Source organism: Glarea lozoyensis, assembly GCF_000409485.1.
Source record: "Glarea lozoyensis ATCC 20868 chromosome Unknown GLAREA10, whole genome shotgun sequence".
NCBI classification, from domain to species: Eukaryota; Fungi; Ascomycota; class Leotiomycetes; order Helotiales; family Helotiaceae; genus Glarea; species Glarea lozoyensis.
This window is the reverse complement of record NW_007360984.1, coordinates 1,681,348-1,703,049: the sequence shown is the minus strand read 5'-3', so window position 1 is coordinate 1,703,049 and position 21,702 is coordinate 1,681,348. Positions and strand designations below refer to the sequence as shown.

The 21,702-nt window shown below is 46.7% G+C and overlaps 10 protein-coding genes across 10 annotated transcripts; 5 read left to right on the top strand and 5 right to left on the bottom strand.

Annotated features, from left to right (window-relative positions):
* Nucleotides 1–1,509: 1,509 nt before the first annotated feature.
* Nucleotides 1,510–3,484, bottom strand: GLAREA_05569 (Sm-like ribonucleoprotein; the record flags this gene model as incomplete). The annotated part of the gene is made up of 4 exons (XM_008078858.1): nucleotides 1,510–2,886; nucleotides 3,085–3,322; nucleotides 3,374–3,409; nucleotides 3,468–3,484. The coding sequence occupies 4 exons, from the start codon at nucleotides 3,482–3,484 to the stop codon at nucleotides 1,510–1,512; spliced, it is 1,668 nt and encodes a 555-aa protein (XP_008077049.1).
* A 233-nt stretch (nucleotides 3,485–3,717) lies between these two features.
* GLAREA_05568 (uncharacterized protein) lies at nucleotides 3,718–4,734 on the top strand (the record flags this gene model as incomplete). The annotated part of the gene is made up of 2 exons (XM_008078857.1): nucleotides 3,718–3,912; nucleotides 4,024–4,734. 2 exons carry the CDS (start codon nucleotides 3,718–3,720, stop codon nucleotides 4,732–4,734), a joined length of 906 nt encoding a protein of 301 aa, XP_008077048.1.
* A 1,175-nt stretch (nucleotides 4,735–5,909) lies between these two features.
* Nucleotides 5,910–8,748, bottom strand: GLAREA_05567 (ARM repeat-containing protein; the record flags this gene model as incomplete). The annotated part of the gene is made up of 4 exons (XM_008078856.1): nucleotides 5,910–6,452; nucleotides 6,503–8,260; nucleotides 8,307–8,387; nucleotides 8,638–8,748. The coding sequence occupies 4 exons, from the start codon at nucleotides 8,746–8,748 to the stop codon at nucleotides 5,910–5,912; spliced, it is 2,493 nt and encodes an 830-aa protein (XP_008077047.1).
* Nucleotides 8,749–9,738: 990 nt separating this feature from the next.
* On the bottom strand, nucleotides 9,739–10,162 carry GLAREA_05566 (uncharacterized protein; the record flags this gene model as incomplete). Its single annotated transcript, XM_008078855.1, has 3 exons — nucleotides 9,739–9,800; nucleotides 9,850–9,899; nucleotides 9,951–10,162. The coding sequence occupies 3 exons, from the start codon at nucleotides 10,160–10,162 to the stop codon at nucleotides 9,739–9,741; spliced, it is 324 nt and encodes a 107-aa protein (XP_008077046.1).
* Nucleotides 10,163–10,630: 468 nt separating this feature from the next.
* Nucleotides 10,631–11,941, top strand: GLAREA_05565 (RNase III; the record flags this gene model as incomplete). The annotated part of the gene is made up of 2 exons (XM_008078854.1): nucleotides 10,631–10,720; nucleotides 10,769–11,941. 2 exons carry the CDS (start codon nucleotides 10,631–10,633, stop codon nucleotides 11,939–11,941), a joined length of 1,263 nt encoding a protein of 420 aa, XP_008077045.1.
* Nucleotides 11,942–12,605: 664 nt separating this feature from the next.
* On the top strand, nucleotides 12,606–13,675 carry GLAREA_05564 (Acyl-CoA binding protein; the record flags this gene model as incomplete). Its single annotated transcript, XM_008078853.1, has 3 exons — nucleotides 12,606–12,621; nucleotides 12,695–13,007; nucleotides 13,087–13,675. The coding sequence occupies 3 exons, from the start codon at nucleotides 12,606–12,608 to the stop codon at nucleotides 13,673–13,675; spliced, it is 918 nt and encodes a 305-aa protein (XP_008077044.1).
* Nucleotides 13,676–13,825: 150 nt separating this feature from the next.
* On the bottom strand, nucleotides 13,826–14,372 carry GLAREA_05563 (Mss4-like protein; the record flags this gene model as incomplete). The annotated part of the gene is made up of 3 exons (XM_008078852.1): nucleotides 13,826–14,079; nucleotides 14,137–14,266; nucleotides 14,340–14,372. The coding sequence occupies 3 exons, from the start codon at nucleotides 14,370–14,372 to the stop codon at nucleotides 13,826–13,828; spliced, it is 417 nt and encodes a 138-aa protein (XP_008077043.1).
* Nucleotides 14,373–15,041: 669 nt separating this feature from the next.
* GLAREA_05562 (uncharacterized protein) lies at nucleotides 15,042–15,862 on the top strand (the record flags this gene model as incomplete). Its single annotated transcript, XM_008078851.1, has 2 exons — nucleotides 15,042–15,065; nucleotides 15,230–15,862. The coding sequence occupies 2 exons, from the start codon at nucleotides 15,042–15,044 to the stop codon at nucleotides 15,860–15,862; spliced, it is 657 nt and encodes a 218-aa protein (XP_008077042.1).
* A 441-nt stretch (nucleotides 15,863–16,303) lies between these two features.
* GLAREA_05561 (uncharacterized protein) lies at nucleotides 16,304–18,184 on the bottom strand (the record flags this gene model as incomplete). The annotated part of the gene is made up of 1 exon (XM_008078850.1): nucleotides 16,304–18,184. The coding sequence occupies one exon, from the start codon at nucleotides 18,182–18,184 to the stop codon at nucleotides 16,304–16,306; it is 1,881 nt and encodes a 626-aa protein (XP_008077041.1).
* A 1,833-nt stretch (nucleotides 18,185–20,017) lies between these two features.
* On the top strand, nucleotides 20,018–21,080 carry GLAREA_05560 (NAD(P)-linked oxidoreductase; the record flags this gene model as incomplete). Its single annotated transcript, XM_008078849.1, has 3 exons — nucleotides 20,018–20,143; nucleotides 20,197–20,320; nucleotides 20,374–21,080. The coding sequence occupies 3 exons, from the start codon at nucleotides 20,018–20,020 to the stop codon at nucleotides 21,078–21,080; spliced, it is 957 nt and encodes a 318-aa protein (XP_008077040.1).
* Nucleotides 21,081–21,702: the final 622 nt, after the last annotated feature.

Here is a 21,702-nt window from a genome sequence, read left to right as displayed (position 1 = left end):
TTCCTCTGGGCAAGGGGATGAAGTTTCCCTCTTAGAGAATTAGGGCCGACAAGACTAGTACTCCAGCACGAGTAATTATCAGTAGCATCTCGGGATTGTGGGGATTGTCAGCGATTCTCGAGTTTTTTTGCACTCGGTCATCTGCTACCAAGACTCTCCAACAATTGGCTGATGTAATAGCACTTTGACAAGAAACGATGGAGTGTCGATCCGTGAGCGATAGGGACTAGACGAGCCGAACTCTTCTTGGCCATTTGGCGAACATCGCGAAAACGCGAAACCATCTGGCTGCAACACGCCATTTCATGTCGTTTCCTTCACGACGTAGCATTTGAAACCTGTTCCTACCATAGGGATAGTAGATGACCGAGGTCTATAAATTATTGGATGATGAAAATGAGTTCCAAGAAGGCTGGCTGTAAATCTCATGTCAGCACTAAGCCGCCAACGATAGGAAGACACTACTGACAACATGGATTCTGGAGAACATACCACCGGCGCCGTATTTTCGCGAGTGTTTCTCGTTAACTAACCACTCCGATTCCAGGTTGGAGGATAGATTATTAGAGGAAGAGAAATCAGAGTCAATGTCCTTTGTGATGAATGCGAAAGCTTGGCAACCACATGTCACGTGCCAGCTTTCCCACTCCTTTTCAAATGCTTAGAAGCACACAGCCATCGATACAGCCTTACCATCATACCAGTGTACAAGTGGCCGAAAGTAATGGTGTCAGTTCTCCAAAGTTAGGTAATGTTCAACATATTACTGCGACTTGAACCTAGTGTTTTGTCAACTATACGGGACTGGTGAAACGTAAGAAATACCAGACAGGCTCAAAGTGGGTACATAACTAAAGTGATAATAAAGGGATATGTCCCCCTGCGAGCTTTCGAGTGACCTTATAGAGTCCACTCTCCCTCATAAATGACAAAGTTCATGTAGACACTTGAAAATGATGATGAGTGCATACTGCAAGCTTGATCGTCACACATTGATCCATCGCCAGCCACAAGAATATGTGATGCCGATGAGGCCAGTGACTCTTTTGTTCATTTCTCTTGATACACCTGCTCAGAATTGAATCCGATAGAGCACCCAAACACATTTGGGTCTGCTGGAAAATAGAACAGAGTGAAGGAAAGGTTATGCGCCAAAATCACCTCATTATTTCCTATTCATTGATCCACATGGACCAAGTATTGGCTTTCATTCCAAAGCACCAGCATAACACTGAGCTTGCAGTTCGGTAATATCGTGATACACCTTACAAGTCCGTCATTTGGTCCCTCATGATACAAGTAAAGGAAAAGAAAGCAGAAGTAATCAACAGCGAATTTACCGCGCCACCCCTTTTGATATCCGTGGTAGTCTCCAAGTTTTCCCTCCCCGTAGGCAAAATAAATAGAGTGTGTCAGCCAGATGTTGGAAAAGCCGTCATCGCAAGTGTTTTGATACAATGCAGAAATTCTCCGTTTCGTTACCCAGCGTAGGGGCGGGGACGTTTGCGATCACTGGACGAGCGTTTGTGCATCTCCCCGAGTGCCTCGATAGGAGCCGCGGCCACGGCCTGGTTGCCCGGTGCTATACCCTCGACCTCTATAGCCACGCCCACGGCCTCGACCACGATACCCACCGCGGTAGCCATTATCAACGCTCCCCTGACCAAAGGTCTCAACATTCTTCTTTTGTTCTTCGCCACGCCATTCTCGCCCACCGGGTTTGTTACTACCTGCCTCTGCTCGGTCCTTACTTTCAGAAGAGATGTTGTCAAAGAACGAAGTCGACTTGTTGTATCCCCCGACTGGAACCTCTGGTTCTGGCGATACGGCCTCACTTGAAAGATCTCCTAAAGGCTCCCCAGCTATGGCTTCTTTTACTAGATCTTGTTTGTTGAATTTCGCGTTGGACTCCTCGAAATCAAAATCTGTTGCGGGAACCTCCACCTTAGGTGCGGCTCCTCCTCTAGCGCCGCCACGGTTACCACGTGCTCTGCCATTAAACCCGCCGGCACCCGTAGGATGACGAGGAGCCCGAACGGTATCGTTCGTTCTCATTTCATTGACCTTTCTCGTCAAATTGTCGACGGCATTACCGTTTGATTGTCCAGCAGCGGGTGGGAGTTTTGCCATCGCCGCAGCCACTGCGGCAGTGGCTGCTGCTGTTGCATCCTTAAGGGTAGTGTCAGCATTGCCTGCAGTGTTGGCGACATTGGCCAGCGGTGCAGAAGCCGGAGCCGGACTCTTCAAGGGAACAGCGGGTTGGATGCGGCTGTTGTTCTTGGGAGCAAGCTTCGCTGCGGGAGCAGTCGAGGTGTTTGGTGTTGCTGTTTGAGATGCCGTAGGCTGGACAGCCGCAGGTGATGGCTTTGAAGCAACTGGTGGTGTCGGCGCCTTTACTGCAGCAGCAGCCATCTCAGCAGGTTTATCAGCACTCTTCGCTTCAGGCTGCTTATCATTCGCTTGGACTGGAGCACTTGGTGCGGTCTGTCTGTTTGCCCCAGGGCCAATTGGCGCTGGTCTTGGTGGCTGACCTTGACCTGGAGGAAATTGCTGTCCAGGTCCAGGTGGTCCAGGAGGATATCCATATGGAGGAAAGTTAGGTGGTTGTCCCGGAAAGGCTTGTCCAGGAGGAGGATACCAGCCAGGTGGTCCACCAAATGGCGGCATACCTGGATAACCTACGGGACCTGTGCGACCCCAGCCCGCTGGAGGTGGAGGATAGTATGGTGGAGGGAACTGCTGATGCTGCCCAAAAGGAGCCGCACCTTGCGGTCCCTGTGGTGGGCCGTGTTGCTGAGTGCTATGTGGAGGGGGAGCTTGTTGTGGGTTCGGCGCTTGACGATTCGGACCCTGTGGAGCTTGTTTCTGAGGAGTCGGTCGAGTACCCTAAAAACAAAGTATCAGTAGTGAGCAAATTGAGCGATGATTATGGTCATGTAGTGGGCAAATGGCTTGTGAAATCAGAAGGAAGGCAACGGAAATCTCCACATAGTTTTGCGCTCTCGGAGACAATAATGAGTTAACATCCGGAATCTTTCATCATTTAAAGCTTGTGTTGAGGAAATTGACCTAATCGTGACTTACACCAAGAATCGCTGGATCATTTGGGACCTGCGGAGGGTCGGCTGCTGGGGCTGGTGGTTCTTCAACTCTCAAATCCTTGACGTCGCTGCCGCGGAACACAATGTACTCGTAGACGCTGTCTGAGGGAGGTATCTCGTCTGCTGGATTGCTTAATCGCCCTTCTGTACCAAATGATGATACATTTTCGAGTGCGACAGTCGAGGCTTCGGAATTGATCTCGTGAAGGGTCCCGACATATCTAAGAGCTTTGGTTAGCGCGTGGAGAGGTGTACCGCTGCGGTGTGTCTACCTGATATCACTCCTTGACACCAGTGAAATTCTCGCTCTGCACATACACGTCAGTGATCCAGTTTTCAAGATGAGGCCATTCGCAACAAGCATACCCTAAGAATTCGGACATGTTGAAGAGCGTATGCGACAAGCTTGCAGTAAGCTCCGATATTGAGCTTTGAAAAGAAAATCGGATCTGGTCACAAGCGCAGGGCGGTAGAAAGCTGAACAAAAAAGTGAAGCCGTTTTGCAATGGAAGAACGAGGATTTATGTTGAGGTTCGTGTTAAAGGCTGGGAAGCTCTCCAAAGAGGTCTGAACTGTGTCGCGTAAACTCCTAAGTGTGGGGTGCAGCTGACCATTCATGCCAGACGCGCAGTTCCTAACCTCAGCCTTGCTCTACGCACTTCACCCACCAACCGAGGCTGTTGTTATAACGACTCGTCAGGTCGACGGAATAGCGATGGCTTCCCAGAAGCTGTCCAGAGAGGACTACGGTGATGATACGATATATCACCAATTAGAAACGTATGATTGGGAGAAGGATAAGGAATTCCAGGTATTCAGACCTCCTGCTGCACGACGTAGCCTCGGCTGGGACTCGATTCTCATCATACCGAACTTGATTCATTCACCCCATGTTGTAATTAGCTAATATATATCTATTCAGGGTGGTCTATCCGCAATCCTCGGACCCAACCCTTCTCCAAACCAAATCCAAGATCTCACCATTCGTGCACAATGCTTCTATTTCTCACGCAAAAGAGCTATCCAAATTGACTACAACTCTTACAAAACATACTTAATCAACAAATACCCGCAAATATACCAATCCAATCCTGATAACGGAGCGACCTCAACGTCACATGCTTTCGACCGTCCAGTTAAAGACATGACTCCTGTGGATCGCCATCCTTCCTCGAGCAGCACGCAATCATCACCTGCAAATATGGCAGTGGAGACCAACACATCGCATCCCGAGGCGCCATTCGTTTCACCTTCAGAGGTCAGCCTTCCGCCTCGCTCAGCGGCCGATCAGCCTGAGCACAAAGAGAATCAACCGACTTCGATTCCCTCACTTAATCCAACAGCACCAGATGCAGCACCGTATCCCCAAACTTTCGCCGACATAGTAGCAATGATAACGAGCGGCGAAGAAATTCCAGGGATCAGAGATATACCAGATGTTGTGTACCCAATATCTATGGCTGCCAAGCCAACTGCTCCACGGCGGCGAAAACCCTGGGAGAAGGACATACCAGATGACGTGATCTTGAATGGCATGAAGGAGGGAACTTTTGGAGATCAAAGAGACAAGCATATCGTTCAAGAATTACCCGAGGAGGATATGCCTCATAACGGTCCTTCAGTAGCTGTATAAATCTTTTGGATACGAGGCGCGGAACATTTTATTGGGGGCATCCATGACATATTGGCGTTGATATTGGCGTCTTGAGCGTTTGATGGAGGTAGGGGAGCATACCTCGTACATATATACCTCGGATCACGAAGTATTCTTCTGCAAGCAGTTTATACATTATTTCGACAAAGTTCTTAATTGCTGAGCTCTCGAATTAGTTTTCGTCGTCAAAAATCACGATATAACAACGAATATTTTATCTTATTATGACCCAAATGTCTTAAATTTGCCATATACCTCGTCTATTGACTTCTCCTTAACAAATCATGCTTGTACGAGTGAGACGTCAATACTCATCCACATTACAATTATGGGTGTGGAATGTAGCTATAGTTTGAATGTACGAGATTAGAGGGTCTGGTCAAAACAACCGAAATCTTGACAGAGCATCTTATTAGGCGGCTAAAGTGCCACAAAGGCAGTTGAAAGAGTCGACTGCCTGGGGGGGTGGGAGGTAGTATGGTGAATATTGTTTATTCTGTAATGACTGACTAGATAACGTTGTCTTCAGTTTTCGATTTCAATTTACAAGGACAATGATAGGAGGCAAAGCCTCTTAATTGCTTAAGCAAGCTTTTTTCTTCCACTTTACCCTCCGCCAACATGCGGAATACATCTATGTTCCCCCTCTAAGCGCAATATGAAAACACGTAATCTCAGATATATTAATACATGAATGCGAAAGCCTATGCAACAAGTCGAGATGGAATAGAACGAGCTGCCAGTAGAACAGCTACGCCTATGCCAGGACAACCCATCGCAAAGGCGTAACCATGATATGTCCAAAGCGCCGAAAAGTGCCCCTTTTCAACGTAGGATGACCAGTATTGGTACAGTAGTTTGTCGAAGGAGATGTTGGTGAAACAGGAATAAATATCGTTATCTTGACTTTTGAAGCTTTTACAGCCAAAACAAGTGGACAAACAATGCTGAAGGTGACTTCCGTAGGTTTTAAAAGCCAATCTAGGACATCCTTAGATGTGAAGGACCAAAACCAAAGCAGAGACAGAGCCGGTTTGAATATGTTGTATCCTTATGGTTCTGAAACATCGTGGATCAAGTTAAAATCGTGCGTGAGCCAAGAAGCCATGTGCAATATGACAGTGGGGGAAGTGCGAAATAAATAATTTTGGCGCTCAACGATACGCTCCACCCCCGTACCGAGGAGGCTGTTGAGGGATGCGTGGGGTAGGAGCGCTGATAGCAGGTCCAACGCCAGGTCCAGGTCGCGTCTGAATGGCTGGATTGGTGCAAAGCATGCCAACGCGGGAGCCGAATTTGGATCCACGGAGAGATACCATGTGCTTTCGGATGTGTTGCGCAACAATCTCGCGATGCTGAGGGTTGGAGTGTGTCAAGATGTACTGAATGAGATAGTTTCCATACTGGTCGCTAGCTATGTCAATCAGTGGAATACGAGGTCGGTCAAGACGACCCTCACAAACACGGTCAAGATAGCGGCCAAGGAAGTCAACACCTCTAATCTTGAGACACTTCTCGACTACCTTGGAAGCGAATTGATCCATGCTATACTCGGAAGCGTAACGAATGACATGATCAATGGCTCTACTGCGATCTGCAGGGGCTCCGTGTTCGCAGATATGTTGAATGCACCAATTGCCGAATTGTCCATGAGCAACGATGTCAATGCTCGCAAGAACCTCTTCAATGCAGGGACGCTACGAGAATATGAGTAAATAAACGTGTCTCTCCATGATGATCGACGTACCTTGTCTTCCTCGAGACAGTTCTCAAATATGTTTTGGACAACCAAGCTTCCTGTCTCGCCCAGAGCCACTTCGTGCCACATACCTCGAAGCGAGTCATTCACAAACTTCATGATCTGGGGTGGCGATTCAGTCCAACGGAGTTCAAAAAGCTTCTGCCAGACGTGACACGCGTAACGGTGAATGACTGTCTCGGGAATACGACGGAGTAACTCGTGAACCATGATTGCTTTGTAATCTTCGGGGACGGAATCGAAAGCCTTCTGAACGACGTGACATCCAAATGCGTCCATGGAGAGACTCAAGGTATTGCCCCGAATGGCTTCTGCGATCTTGATGACTTGATCAGGAGTCCCGTGCTCGAAGCATCGCTGAACCAAGAAGTTGCCAAACCGGTTGATCATCAACGGGTATGCTTGAGCAACTATGGCTTCAACGATATCATATTTTTGTTCCGTCGTGCCAATCTTCAACTTCTGCTGGAGAAATATGGATGCCTGCTGGTCATTGTTGCAAACTATCTTATCGACGATATATTTCCAGTTGCAGTTAACAGTACGGTCGAGTAGTCGGCGATAATTGAGAGGCTCTGTGGTCGGCAAGAAGGTCTGACCTTCAGAAACTCCAGCCTGCACAGTATCAGTATACTCCATGGCGGTATAGAAGGATGTGTTCACCTCGTTCTTCCATCCCCCAGTGCCAGAAGTAAACTCCGGAGCCATGGGAGAAAGCGGAGTGCCAATGGGTTGTGGTTGGTAGCCGCCATACATACTACCGCCCATGTTCATTCCAGAACCCATACCTATCGGAGCGACACCACCAGCCATACCCCCAACCGAGCCATAGAGAGTAGATGCTGGCGTGTATCCATCATAAGAGCTGTTGCTGCTTGCATATGGGAATGATCCACGACCTAAACGGTTATTACCACCCTGACGGCGGCCAATTGGCGGTGCCATAAGAAAGTCGGAATCCGGGGGTAATCGTTCACCCCCAAAGCCGTTCACTGGGGGACCAGAATATGGAAGAGGGCCCTCGATGAATGGTTGACCAACGCCACGGTTGAGCCACTGGCCAGAATTCAGAGACTCTGGCTGTTGAAAAGCTGGGACAGCACCCGCAAAGCCACTATAGCCAGGTTTGCCGCTGTTTCCCCAGATATTGCGGGAGCGGTTTAGCCCCCCAGCAGAAAGTGCATCGCTTGTATCTGAGCGAGCATCATCTTGTGCTGTCCACGAATGATCACGTTGCATCTGGGGACGAGGGCCAACGTTGATTGATTGCTGGATTCGAGAGAGTTGCGGGTTAGACATCTCTGAACTCATGGAGAAATCAGCCTCCGAGACCGGGCCCATGGCTTGGTCGATGGTGTGTTTTGTGATCCTGCTCTGAGCAAGTTCTTCGTCCATCCGAGCCATTCTGACTTTGGCAGCCTCGAGCTCGAGTTTCAGGCGTAGGACCTCTTCGCCGCCTTCAGAGCCAGAATCACCCGTGTTGCTTGGAGCTCTAGTGCTAGTGGCTGCACTGTTGTTATGGGTCTCTGTGACTGGAGTGATTGGCAATGTAGAGACTGGAGCCGCAGAGCTTGCGGAGGATATATACTCGACAGTACGCGTATATGCAGTGCTCTCCTCCGATGACTTCAGAGCTTCTTGATGTTGCTTGCTGATGGCAGCAGTTTGTTCAGAAAGTTTCGCAAGCAGTTTTTCCATAGGGCTGATTTCGGTTGTCGGTGCTGATTCATGGTTGATTTTCATCTTCTGGGGATGTCAGCTCGATAGTTGACGCGTCGATTATAAGACTGACCTTTGGGGCTGCTTGATTTCCAAGTTTGCTTGTAGATAATGCTGTGGAAGATTTCTTGAGTGAAATTGTATTGTGGCTGTCCTATATTGCATAAATATTAGTAAATGTGAGAGAGCGCCGTCCAAACTCCTATACAGATGGTATTGCAAAAAGTCTTCGTATTGTTGTTCTTGTGTGGGCGGATGTGAAGATATCCGAAGGTGTCGACGCGGTGCCCAATGAGGTATGGAGGGACGAGGTGATGCTTCGCCTGGTCTGGGGAAGAAAACCTGGTGCCGCTCTGATAACCGCCACTAAAAGCACACACAGCAAAGGTGAAATTGTCACTCACAAAGCGGACACCCAGTTTGTCGTCAGAAACACCAGAGTTTTCTTGAGAAATGCTTCTGCTGGCTGCTGCCCGACGAAAGGTTGGGGAACCCGTGGCAGCCGTGGCAGACATTTTGGCAGAGGTGTTTGGTTTTTTGCTGTATTCAAGAAAGGGAGAGAAAGTGACTGGCTGGCCAGCTAATACTGTGCTTAGTCTGAGGGAAGACGAACGTTGGTGGAAGAGATTTGGGAGGAGGTTTGGTTGAGTGAGAGATGGAAGTCGGAAGAAAGGGAAAAGGTAGGTGACCAGAGACCGATGAGTGTCCTAGGTGGTTCAGATGGCAAGTAAGGAAGGAGCGCTGGGTCATGCGCAACTGGGTCGCAGGCGTGTCTGTCGATGGTGCTTTCCCCCAAACGTCGAGATCGGAGCAAGTGACGAAAATTTCCAAGCTGTGAGATACAGGGCGCCACCAAACTGATGCGTGCCGACGACACCAAAAATTTCAACCACCACGTAGCTCAGTCTTTTGCGTAGCTAGTGAATATAGGTAATTAATAGAGGTTGTAAATGATGATAGTAGCAGTTTAACCATATCTCGAGAGCGAGGTGAAGATGCAAAAGTTACCCCTAAACCATAGCTACATGGAGAGCTCATATTCGATATATAGGCAAGGTTTGAGGTTGCCTTTTGGTCGTCCATATTCACAACATCCACTGCTGAATCGAAATCCTAGATATATGACTAACCTAGAAGAAAGGTTTGTGGCATCTCGCCAGAAATCCTGACTTTACAAGTTCATAATATCCAACTCGGTCTCCGCTGTTGTACATATGTACCGGCAAACATAGTTGGCATAATATGCATATTTAAAGCGTTCCAGTTCTACTACTTTACGTTTCATGCAGAATAAAACGACTCTTTCAATCCTCAACATACTAGAATCGTTAGGTCACACTTACATTTGACCATCAACTGGAGTGACGAAATTGAGAAAAAAGCACTCTTTATAATGGCTGCCTTTCCCATGTCGGACCCTTTCCTAGACCATCCCCTAAACTCCGAGTGATATACATTTAGGCACAATTCTATACATGTCTTTTCGTTGGTACACCCGCTTCGACTTATGCTAGACCCGCCGCTACTGCTGCCGCACGCTTCTTGTTCCCTTTAAACTTTTTCGATTCTGTCATAAATGGTGAGCATTCGTTCTCTAAATAGTGGAATCGACAAACCCTCTGCAGTCTTCTTCTTCTTTGGCGCTCCCTTTCCTCTTGCTTTGAGACTTCACATAGTTAGCAGCTGCAAAAATTTCCCTGGAAACACTACAACATACAGCTTGAGCTTCTCGATACGGTCCTCTTGCTCCTCGTCAAAGGTTTCCCAATCCGGATATGCTTTTTGAAGATCCTGAAATGTCGCCATCTTACGGGGATAGTAAGATGCCAGAGCCGGTCCCTTTAATCTCTGTCGTAGGACCTTGTTTCCCAGACGAAGGCCCTGGGGGTTGAAGGTGTTCGAAAATATTCGGCATTGTACCTGATTCATTAGGGTCGTCCGACCACGGGACTATCTGGAAATCAGCATACCTTCGCGAGGTCCAGCAATCTAGAGCGCGGCACTGCCATTGCCGAATGTGTACTCTCAAAATGGCTGTTGTTAGAGCCTCGTCGCGATTCAACGACGTTGATACGGAATTTCTGTGGGGCCGCCGGACTTTTGTTCTTCCCACCGAGTATCAGATCCTGACCTTTTTCTGGTGCCAGCTCCCGTTAACATCAGAATTTTTGAAATCGGCGCTGGTGCGATTATATACAGCCAGTCAGCCAGTCAGCTCGTAGTCATCTCAGAGCGCTTGAGGTTCCATTCCAACAAGGTAAAAGATTGATCAGTTTTGCTACCACGATCCTGCCTTTCTACTGACAGCCATCAACATTCGGCAAGAGGAGTAACAATATCGCCGTAGCCCCTTTCGAGCTTTATCACCTGAAGCCATATTCAAAATTCTCTTCAAACATGGAAGATCTGGGTAGAACTAATAAGCGAAAGTATGAAGTAGGAAATATTTTGGATGCGGAAAATGGTTCTGATTCGAAAAAGTATAAGGTTAGCAATCCTCGGGAAACACGCCAATCAATTTTAACAATTCGATAGAAATCACAAATGCATGGCTCCAACAGGGACTCCAACAATGTTCAAGGTCACAATCAGGAACCCTGGCCTTTGCACAACCCTTCCAGTCACATGAGATTTGCCCGACTTGCTAAGGTACTAGACGAAACCATCGAGGAATGCCTCAAGGACGGAGTTACCGAGGTCGACGCCGACTCTTTGAAAAAATGCCTTCAACTCCAAAAACAACTTCAAAAATCCAAGAATGTTGCAGCCACGCCACATCATCATATTATCAGCAACATACCAAGCACGTTACCTACTACCCTTGTCACACCTTGGAACAGCAGAGATATACCCAAAAGTCTCCCGACGTTGCCACTCATCCACGATGAAACACTGGAGAAAGCTACTTTCACTCATACCAACAGTGGAAGTGGTAAAATCACAGACCTCGATTACGAACAATTAGAATGGGTTGGGGATGCCTACATAGAGCTTATAGCGACCCTGTTAATATCCAAAACATTTCCCGCTCTTAATCCGGGGAAATCTTCACAAGTACGGGAACGCCTCGTGAAGAATACACAACTCTCGGAATATTCGAGAGCTTACGGATTCCATAAACGCATTAACCTTGGTCCGCATTTTGCCGTCCGGGATAACGAGAAGATGATCAAGATTTTTGGTGATATATTTGAAGCCTACGTTGCTGCTGTCATTCTGTCAGATCCGGTAAACGGACTCCAAAATGCTGTGAAATGGTTGAAAGATCTGTGGAGTATGACAATAAAGAAAGATATTGTTAGCCAGGAGAACAGTGTCTTGAATTACTCCAGCCCGTTATGGAACCTGTCCGGAAAACCAGAGCCTGCAACCAAACAGTCTGTGTTGCTGAATCCGAAAGACCAATTGGCGCAGGCCATTGGAGCAAAAGTCGTCAAAATCTCATATCGCGATACTGCCAAAGAAACCAAATGTCGCAAGACGAAGCTCCCGATATTCTCGGTGGGCGTTTTTCTTGATGGGTGGGGTGAGAAGGACAAAAAACTAGGTGAGGGAAAAGCCAATGGCAAGAAAGAGGCTGGTTTCAAAGCTGCCGAACAGGCTCTTAACAATAAGAAAATGATGACGGTGTTGATAGAAAAGAAAAGGTTGCATGACGAACAACGGGAGCTGGAAAGGCTTGCGTTAGAGAATGCGCAAGCTCTCTAGTTTGCCGGGAGTTTCTTCGACAATGTGTAAGGCGGAGGAGCTGTAAGCAAGCTACCACAAGGAGACATTTACAGCAAGATTTTGAGAGCTCCGGAATATGCTTGTTAAATAATCGTAGAATATTATTCATAAATTAACTGACGCATGTAAGAATATATACATCATGGGTGTGTTGCCACCCTCTCGACGGTTATGCGCTGATTTCTACTAGTCCATATAATTTGCAGCTTTTGGTAGAAGTCCAAGACCTGCACTTTCCTGGGCCTGAATCAAATTCGCCAGTTAGTTTGCACGGTATAGGGCAAATTGAGCAATAAAATGTCCAGTTGGGATACTAATCCGGGGAAGCATGACGGGCTTCTCCAGATAATTAAATAATTAATTGCGACTCCACCTCACAATTCCGACCCGCTAGGTAACCCTTGCACCTTTCAACGCCGAGGTATCAGCAGCACGCGAGTGAATCGCGCGATAATCTGCACATCCGGCGCACAACACTACACTTACCCTTAGACATATGTCTGTTCCATTCGACTGTTTCATATTCTTATATACTCCGGCTTAATGTCATTTCCATAGAGGATCAGTGTTGTGCTTGATCTGCCTTCTAGAGCGCGTTCTCCGACAGCACTACAAACACCGTATGAGGGCCCAGAGATAAAACATGGCAGACTCCGTCGGTATGCTATCCCAAATGTTCACCAGAAATGCCGTTGGCGTAGATCCTTCAGCTAACCAGTAGCTCACTCATAGACAGAGTATTCGTCCATGCTCTCAATACCGTCAAAAAAATACCAAAGACAGGAGCCTCCCGACCCCCGCCGGCAGACCGGTTACGACTTTATGGCTTATACAAACAGTCAATGGAGGGAGATGTCGATGGGGTTATGGAGCGGCCGATGAGTATTGGTAGCAATGAGGATGGACCGAAGGGAGAGGAATTGAATCGGGAGAGGGATAAATATGATGCCTGGCACGCACAGAAAGGAATCTCAAGAACGAATGCGAAAAGGAAGTACATCGAGGCTCTAATCGAGACTATGCATCGTTATGCTAGTACTACTGCGTAAGTAATAGTCCTTGTCACTGAGGAAAAATCCTCTAGTCATTTCACGAATACATCCTTGCTAACGAAATGCTGTTAGTGATGCAAGGGAGCTTGTAGCCGAACTCGAATTTGTATGGGACCAAATCAAGAATAACAGCCCTCCATCCTCTGCTTCTTCGCCGGGCCGAGGTGAGTTATCCTACAACGGACAACAACGACAATTCCGAGAACCCCGATCAGGAACCGACGGACCGATGCGAGTACTTAGCCCGATGAGTGAGAACGATGAGATGGAGCGGCGATCTGTCAAACAGCTGGAGTACAACGAAAATCACGACGACGACGGGGAGAATGAGCCTGACGTGCCCGGAAGTAAGGGGAGCAAGAATAAAAGCTGGCGGAGGACCGTCGAGCAGGCCTTGGTAAAAATGACTACCGAAATCACAGCATTGCGAGAACAAATAGCTACGGGGAGAGAGTACCAAGGACGAAGACGAAGAACAGCGGGTAGATGGATTGCTTGGCTGATATGGCTAGCTATAAGGCATTTTCTCGTCAACGTCGTTGTGCTAGGTATTGTATTATTATGGTTACGGAAACGCAAGGACAGAAGATTCGAGGATTTGGTCAGGTCGGCCTTGAAACTCGGACGGGAGTACGCCAGAAAGTTGTTGCCGGAAAGATGATATCTTCAAATAGGAAACTCGCATTACTACGCAAAACACACTACATAAGCTGCAGGATTCGGCGTTACTACGATGCTACAATTTGTTGGGCAAGAGCGACTGCACGTTTGAATTCTTTTATTACGAAAACTATCTACCACAGAATCTCCATCACGATGGCATTCCCCTCATTTGAGCGGCGCCAGGAATTGCGTCATGGAGCTTCACTCTGCTGCCGACGTAAAGCTCACCCTTGGGTGTGTTCTTGTTAGGCCAGTCTGGGTCATCCATTACACCGACCTTGATAATGACGGATCCTGGAAAGGATGGACCAGTTCGCATCAAAGTGGTTCCACAGTCACCACAAAAATGAGAGGTGATCTCGTTGCCACCATCGGCCGTCTTTGAAATAGTCTTTGGTTTGCCTAAAATTCGTGGTTAGGCTAACGACATCACACATTGAGAGGAACCGATCCCCGTACCTTGTAGAAGCTTGAAATTGTTTTCAGGGACAACAATGTTGTTGCCGTAACTGCTTCCTGAGATCTTCCGGCAGTCGAGGCAGTGGCATAGGACATGAGTTCCAGGTTCGCCGGTGTAGGAAATACGAATCTAAGATAATCGTCAGCTCAAAGATCTACGCTTTTACATTTGAGGCTTGCTTGTCGATAAGCCGGAAACACACCTTGTCGCAAAAACATCCACCTTCTTGCGCCATTTTGATTGGTTATAGATGATTTTAGATAGATGATCCGGAGATATAGCGTCGTTTGGTGTTGAGTGAACGAGCACCTTGAGAGGTACTTGGTCACATATATATAGCTATTGTTCTTCCACCAAGTTCCCCTCTTCCTTTCCAACAACCGCCCACTCCTGTCCCTCAATTCTTCAACAGCGTGTCCTGTAGATCGTAGTCGAGCACTAAGTTGCGGGGTGCCTTGGTTACTTGACATCGACTAGGTCTACCATCCACCACCTCCACTCGGATACAGCAAAAGCCGACATTATTGGGGCTACGCTCCATTACCCCGAATGCAGCCATTGGTGGTGAAGACTTAATCGGTGTGTAAATCAAGCATTTGGAATCTTTCGTAACTCTAGATTCTCGGTATTTGGCTGCGATTCCGCTCGCCATATGCGATTGATTATTTTGTGGTCTCCCATTGGTTAACATCCAGGTGGATAGAATGAGATGCTCCACTTTCAGGGCAGCTCACGAAAGTGCGCAATGGAACCGCATCTGCAGACTGCACAGATTGCATGTCTCTGTTCCATTGCATAAGCACTCCCTGCGGACTGACTTCCGCAAGTTTGATGATTGGACGCTGAGGCTGAGGTTGAGACTTAAGAAGTTGAGAGATTTTCAGCTGCGAAATAATCGCCAGTCATGCCTGTCAAGGAGGGTCAAGATGTAAGCTTTTCCAAGGTTCCTTCGAATCGCTTGGGTTTACACAGGTTTTCATGGCTATTATAAGATCACGTCACATATTTAGACATGTACTGAGCGGCCAATCTTCTTCTTGACCTCTTGAAAGGTTTTCGACAAGAGCGAACAAGATAACTAACAACGCCTAGAAGCCTTTTTCACTCACTTCAGCTATCTTCTCCCGCTTCGAGGGGTTCGATCTAAATGAAGAGCCTCCCAAAGATGAAATGGAGCAGCTGCAAAAGACCGTCGAAAACCTGAAAACACAACAGGACATAGTCCGTCAAAACATGATATCCATGGCAAAACAACAAGCAGACTATGTGCAAGCAAGAGCCCAAGAAGAAATCCGCCAGTTACAAAATTATCCAGAACCAGAAAATTCGGACCGAGCAACACTGGAGGCCAAGTCAAAGATTGATGCCATACGCAACGCACACAGAGCCAATCTCCTAGCACGTCTAAGCACGCCTCCAAAACCAGGTTCCAGCCCCGAAGATTTCCTCTTCAACATGAGACAGCTGAACAGCAATTCTATCACCGACACCACCCCTCCAGAAGATGAACCCATCCCGGAAACATCAACCACCAGAACCGCAGACACGATCAAGGATGAAGTGGCCAAAAAACTGCAGGAGATTATCACGCTGACGACCTGTGAACTTGAGGGTTATGATATTCACAGTAAAATTGTGCTGGAGAGATATAAGACTGCGCTGGAGAAGAAGGGTGCTGTCGGTGGGAAGGAGACGGGTGAGATTTCGCCGCAGAAGGTTACGTGACGATGAGGAAGGGACCACAAAAGAATGAGTTAGGTGAAAATTATGAGATTTCGAGGTAGCGGAACGGAGTCGTTGGGGATAGTCGGGATATATGGTGAGATTCTTCAGAAGTCGAAGACCTGAGATTAAACTTTTGAAGGATGGGATTGTGGTATTTATTTTTCCAGGAATGGCGGGACGTGACATAGGAGAATGGTCTGCACAGGTGTGTTTCATGATCCATGGGCATTGTGAGGAGAGACACAATGAAACTTGTGAATGATCAGCAAGTGGAAAGGAACGGAGGACAAAATGGAAGTTGTGAGGTTGGCCACGTGGTGCAGAAAACGCTAAATAATATTAAAGGGTCAGGTTGTAAACTGTATACCAGCTCTATAACTATAGCAATATCGTTTCATTTCATTAAAGATAGAAATCGTGCGCATTTAAGCTTCACATGATCTAAGAGCTGCAAGAACATTGCATAGCCCTATCCTGTCTCGGAACATCTCCACAAAACCTCGCCTCTTCCTTTTCATCCCAACCCCAACTCTCTTCAAATGGATGCAATGCCATGTTCAATACTCTGTCCAAAATCTCACGCTCCCCACCCTTCTCAACCCTCGTAATTACCTCGTCAAGAACCCAGCCCCGAGGAATAAAGTTTGGGTTGACACTCCTCATAGCTTGCTGTCTTGCAGCGTCATTTGAATTGGTTCCCCAGTCCTCGTGAACTCGCGTCTGCCATTTTCCTAACCAGTTAGAGATGCGGGTACGTGCGGCATCGTCGTTGTGTCCGCCAGTGACTCCTTCGTCGTGAAAGAAAACTCTGGCCTTTTCTTTGCGCGCGTCGTTTACTTCAAGATCTGCGATGGAGAAGTAGCTCAGTCGTCGGAAGAAATGGTTGAAATCTAACTCCAATGCTTCCATCATATCCAGAAGCTCGCTGAATAAGCTCTCAAAATCTTCCTCCTTGAAAACTTTGAGCCCGAGTCGGGCGGTCATTAATCGTTTGTATTCAGCCAAAAATGTGGCTTTGTACTCTTCTCCTACGCGTTGTATGAGACCCTCTGCGCGGGATACCAAGTCATCAGCAACTTCTTTTCGCACCCCTTTCTCAACAAATTCTTCGGCATCCACGTCGGGACCGATTCCCATCAGCTCGCCCATCGACTCGCCCAGACGAACAAGATTCCACCAGATAATAGAAGGTTGGTTTCGGTAAGAGTAGCGAAGCATATGGTCATCGTGGTTAGGTGTGTAGTGAGGGTCGAAGTTATCTAAGAAAGCGAAAGGGCCAAAGTCCATGGAAAGACCAAAAATGGAAGTGTTATCGGTATTTAAGACACCATTGGTGAAAGCATAAGCCTGCCACGCAGCCACAGTCTTCGCATTGCGGCGAACTATCTCACGATATAGACGCGTGAAACGATTCTCTTCCAGCCCGGGTGGTCCTTCAATGGTATCTTTCGCGACTCCCGTACCCAGAGGAGACTCATTCTTGCCGTCATCAGCAGGGTTACGTGCTGGAAGCGACTCCCATCCGGGAAATACGTTCTCTGCTATGTACGTAGAAAGTTGTCGAATCATCGCCCTCTCGCCGCGAGCTCGCAAAATATCGAATGTGCCAATTCGTAGCCAACTCTCCGCGAAACGAGCAACTATTGCGCCCGGTTCGACCGTCTCCCGTCGTACTTTTTGGTGAGGCAAAAGAGTCAAGGAGAGGGCTCGTGTACTAGGTATTTTTAAGGCATTGAGAGCTTCTGATACTACGAATTCTCGTATGCTTGACCGTAAAACTGCCTTTCCATCCGCAAATCTCGAGTAAGGTGTAAGTCCAGATCCCTTCAACTGCACCTCATATCGCTTGTTCGTTTCCGGATTCGTCGTTTCGAAAAGTGAAATCGCTCGGCCATCACCCAGTTGACCCGCCCAAGATCCAAATTGCCACCCACCATAACATTGCGCCCAAGGATAACCACCCTCTTCTTTTTCAGCGTCCCAGCCTAATATCTTGTTACCGGCAACAACCTGCCTGAAGTCTTCGGTTTTCTCGTCGCCCAGCTTTATGCCCAAATCTTTTAGCGCAGCTGGGCTCACCGCGAGAAGCTCTGGGTCTTTCGCTTCTTCTGGCCGAACCCACGTAAACAATGCGCCCTTCACCTGTCGTGGCCCAATCTTCTCTCTTGGAGTTTTATGCGATGCAGCTGGCGTTGGAAATAGAGGATCGGGGGGCAACGACGATGTGAAGGTCCATGATTTCGGCAAATCAACTAGAGACCGCCCCGAATGGGAGGTGCCATTCGAAGTGCCATTCGAGTGTGAGGATATATGTGTTGCCATTTGTGCAAGTCGCAAACGGGGGGGTATATGCGGCCGGGAGACGACTTTGGAAAGCATGTACTATGAAAGAACTGTAGGAAATTACAGCTCAAAAACGAAGCATGAGAAGAAGAAAATATTAAGGACTATCAATTAAGTAGTAGACGACGAACGGAATTGTAAACCGCATCATTCGCCCCCCAATGACACCAGTGACAAGATGTTTTGCGGCGCCTTGCGATAGGTCTGGGGTTGGTTCCGGGGAATTGTCTCCCGCGGCAGAACGCTGCATGGAGTATAGCTTGACTTTCTTCATCTACTTCGTCAAACCCTGAACAAACCACAGTGGAGAATCCGTGCATTACAGTCGGCTTTACCTTTTATAGTAACGATAAGTCAAATCCTCTACTTACTATTGGCCACAGAGCCCTTGTTTACCGTAACTTCTAGAAGACCCACTGTGGTTTATTCGGGGGTATACGAAGTATTATGGTGCCGTGCAGTGAAGGTGTGGTCGGAAACTCGATTTCGCGAAAACGAGAAAACAAACGTAAAGTATAATCGATAGATATAGAGCTAAAACACGGCCCTTTACCTTACTAGAGATAGTTTAAGATTATAGAGTAGATTTAGGCCTTTTAGATTCTTTTAAAATAATTAAATAAAAGTAATTCGTCGTTAATTAATAGCAGAAATAAGAGTTGTCTCTTTTAAAATAAAGTTCCTTTTCGGCCTTAATTATTTTTCGCTTAAACGTTTTTCGCCGAATTTCTAAGGCTCGAAGTCAGGACCCCGCGATTTAAGAACTTTAATAAAAAATACAATTTTAAGCTCTACTTTACGACGAATTCTTTTTATTTAATTATCTAAATAATTATAATAGCTTTATAAATACTCTATCTATCTATACTATACTCGAGGGCTACGCTAGCGTCGATAATTCTATAGATATAAACTAAGAATTAAATAGTTATTTTCTTGTTTTCGCGAAATCGAGTTTCCGACCACACCTTCACTGCACGGCACCATAATCTATACACCGCCCACCAACAGCCGACCGATCTCGCAGTGGACAAAATAAGTACCTAGGTAGGAGTTGAAGCACGATATTTCTTCGATTAAGTTGACGAAATATCGGCATTTAGTGGATTAACTTAGAACAATATGACTTATTTCTTCAATTATTTTAAATAAATAAGACTTCTTAAGCTCTGTTCAAAGTCGACTTATTGGGTCCCAAAATCAGTAGGCAGGTAACTGATACTTATTTTGTCCTCCGCGAGCCGATGTTTGAATTCTTCGTAGACCTCTTCCAAAGAATTCTCTGTCCCATCTACAATGTACCTTGCCGTCTTGCAATATACATCTTGTGATCATCGTCTACAGTCTCGAATAAACAGCTTTTACCTCTATTTTAAGTTATGTAGCTCGAAATATAAGCTGAGTGCAAGGGTCCCTTCTCTACGACCTACGTAAACCATGCACGTCTTTACAGTCAGATATGATCGCAAGTAAGCGCGGTGACTTATAGCATTCTCGCCTGCCACAAACGTCTCTCGAGTATCTTCTTCTCTTTGCGAATTCCCTTGGTGCGAATGATAGATGCCTTCGTGAGAATATGAAAGCATTTCACGGCACGTCGGCGATAAGGATGCCACTTAAGCCCGAGAGGCGGAATGATGAGGTGGGATGACGACAAGAATGGTGGGACGGGAGCACAGATGGGGAAGGTTCATTTGGAAGTACATTCATCAACTCGAAAATATTATGTTATTCTTGCGAAGAACTTTCTCTCCCACTCTGAAAGCTACTGTCCCGTTTTCACGATCATCATATCTCTCTCATACATCCAGAATGAATTCTACAACGGGTTCGACGTTCCAGACGAGCTATGCAGAGGGAGGTACAGTAGGGGTCGGCCCAAAGCAAGCTTCTCAGCTGCGAGACTTGAAGCTAAACGACGGCAATGAGATTCCCATGGTAAACTCAATCATCTGGGGGTGAAATTAGGCGGGTTTACTAACTTATTCTAGCTTGGTTATGGCTTAGGCACAGCTAGGTTCAAGGACGATGCCAATGCTCCATTGGATAAAGAATTGATCAAGACCGTGGTTATGGCTATCAAAGCTGGATTTTACCATCTTGATGGTGCTCAAGGTGGGTTGATTACCAATTCATCGATTGTTGTCTATGTTAAGTGTAATTCTCAGTCTACAACAACGAGACCGAGATGGGAGCCGCCATCAAGGAATCCGGTGTTCCACGTGAGAAGCTTTACATCACGACAAAAATATCAGGGACAGCGGTTCAAAATACACAAGAGGCATTCGAGCTCTCACTGAAAAAGTTGCAAGTTGATTATGTTGACCTATATCTCATCCATGCGCCATTCTTTGCCAAAACACCAGAAGACCTGCAGCGAAAATGGGCGGATCTCGAAGCAATACATGCATCTGGGAAAGCGAAATCAATTGGTGTTTCCAATATGTTACAACCCGATCTCGAGGCAATTTTAAAGACAGCAAAGATCATTCCAGCAATCAATCAGATCGAGTATCATCCATATCTCCAACACGGCAATCTCGTTGAGTTTCATTTGAAGAACAACATCGCCATCGCTGCTTATGCGGGATTAACTGCAATTACTAAAGTTAAGGGCGGTCCGCTCGACGGCACTTATGAGAAATTGGCTCGTAAATACGGCGTCACCCCTGGAGAAGTTGCGCTGCGGTGGATTATTGATCAAGGAATGGTGGCTATTACCACCAGTCAAAGCGAAGATAGATTGAGAGCGTACCAGAAAGTTGCACAGTTCAAGTTGACTCCAAAGGAAGTTGAAGAGATTGCAGAGATTGGGAAGGAGAAGCACTATCGAGGATTCTGGAAAAACAAGTTTGCAGCAGATGATAGGTCATGATTGTAGAACTGAGGGTGGGAACAGAAATTATCGGCTTGAGAGCATAATTAGATTATGAGCGTTGCTAAATTTCAAGGTCGCTCGTATTTAGAATGAGGTTACTCACATCAAGTCTGATCAGCCAGGCATGTCACAACAAGTACCCATTTGACTTCACTGGCACTTTGACAGAAAGTGTCGAAATTGATTAGCACACCCTGTCAGCTCCACCCTTTGGAACCCTGGTTCCCGATCATGATCAGGGTGGCAAAATACTTCATACGCTCAGTTATATATGCCACAAAGGATATCTCGCGGAGGACAAAATAAGTAGTAGTCGAACTAGAATAGTTCTTCGACTATGTTGACGAAATATCGTAATTTAGTGAATTAACTTAGAACATTATGACTATTTCGTCAACTATTTCAAGTAAATAAGACTTTTTAAGCTTTATTCGAAGTAGACTTTTTATTTAGTCTAAGATTTACGGGTAGGTGACTACCACTTATTTTGTCCACCGCGAGGATATGTAAAAAACCATGCTAGACGAAATAATATACACGTCCCAAGCGCCTTGAATGAGTCTGTAGATGTGCTAGTAACTTGAAATATTTTGCGGCTATCAGTGTTCATCATTTATAA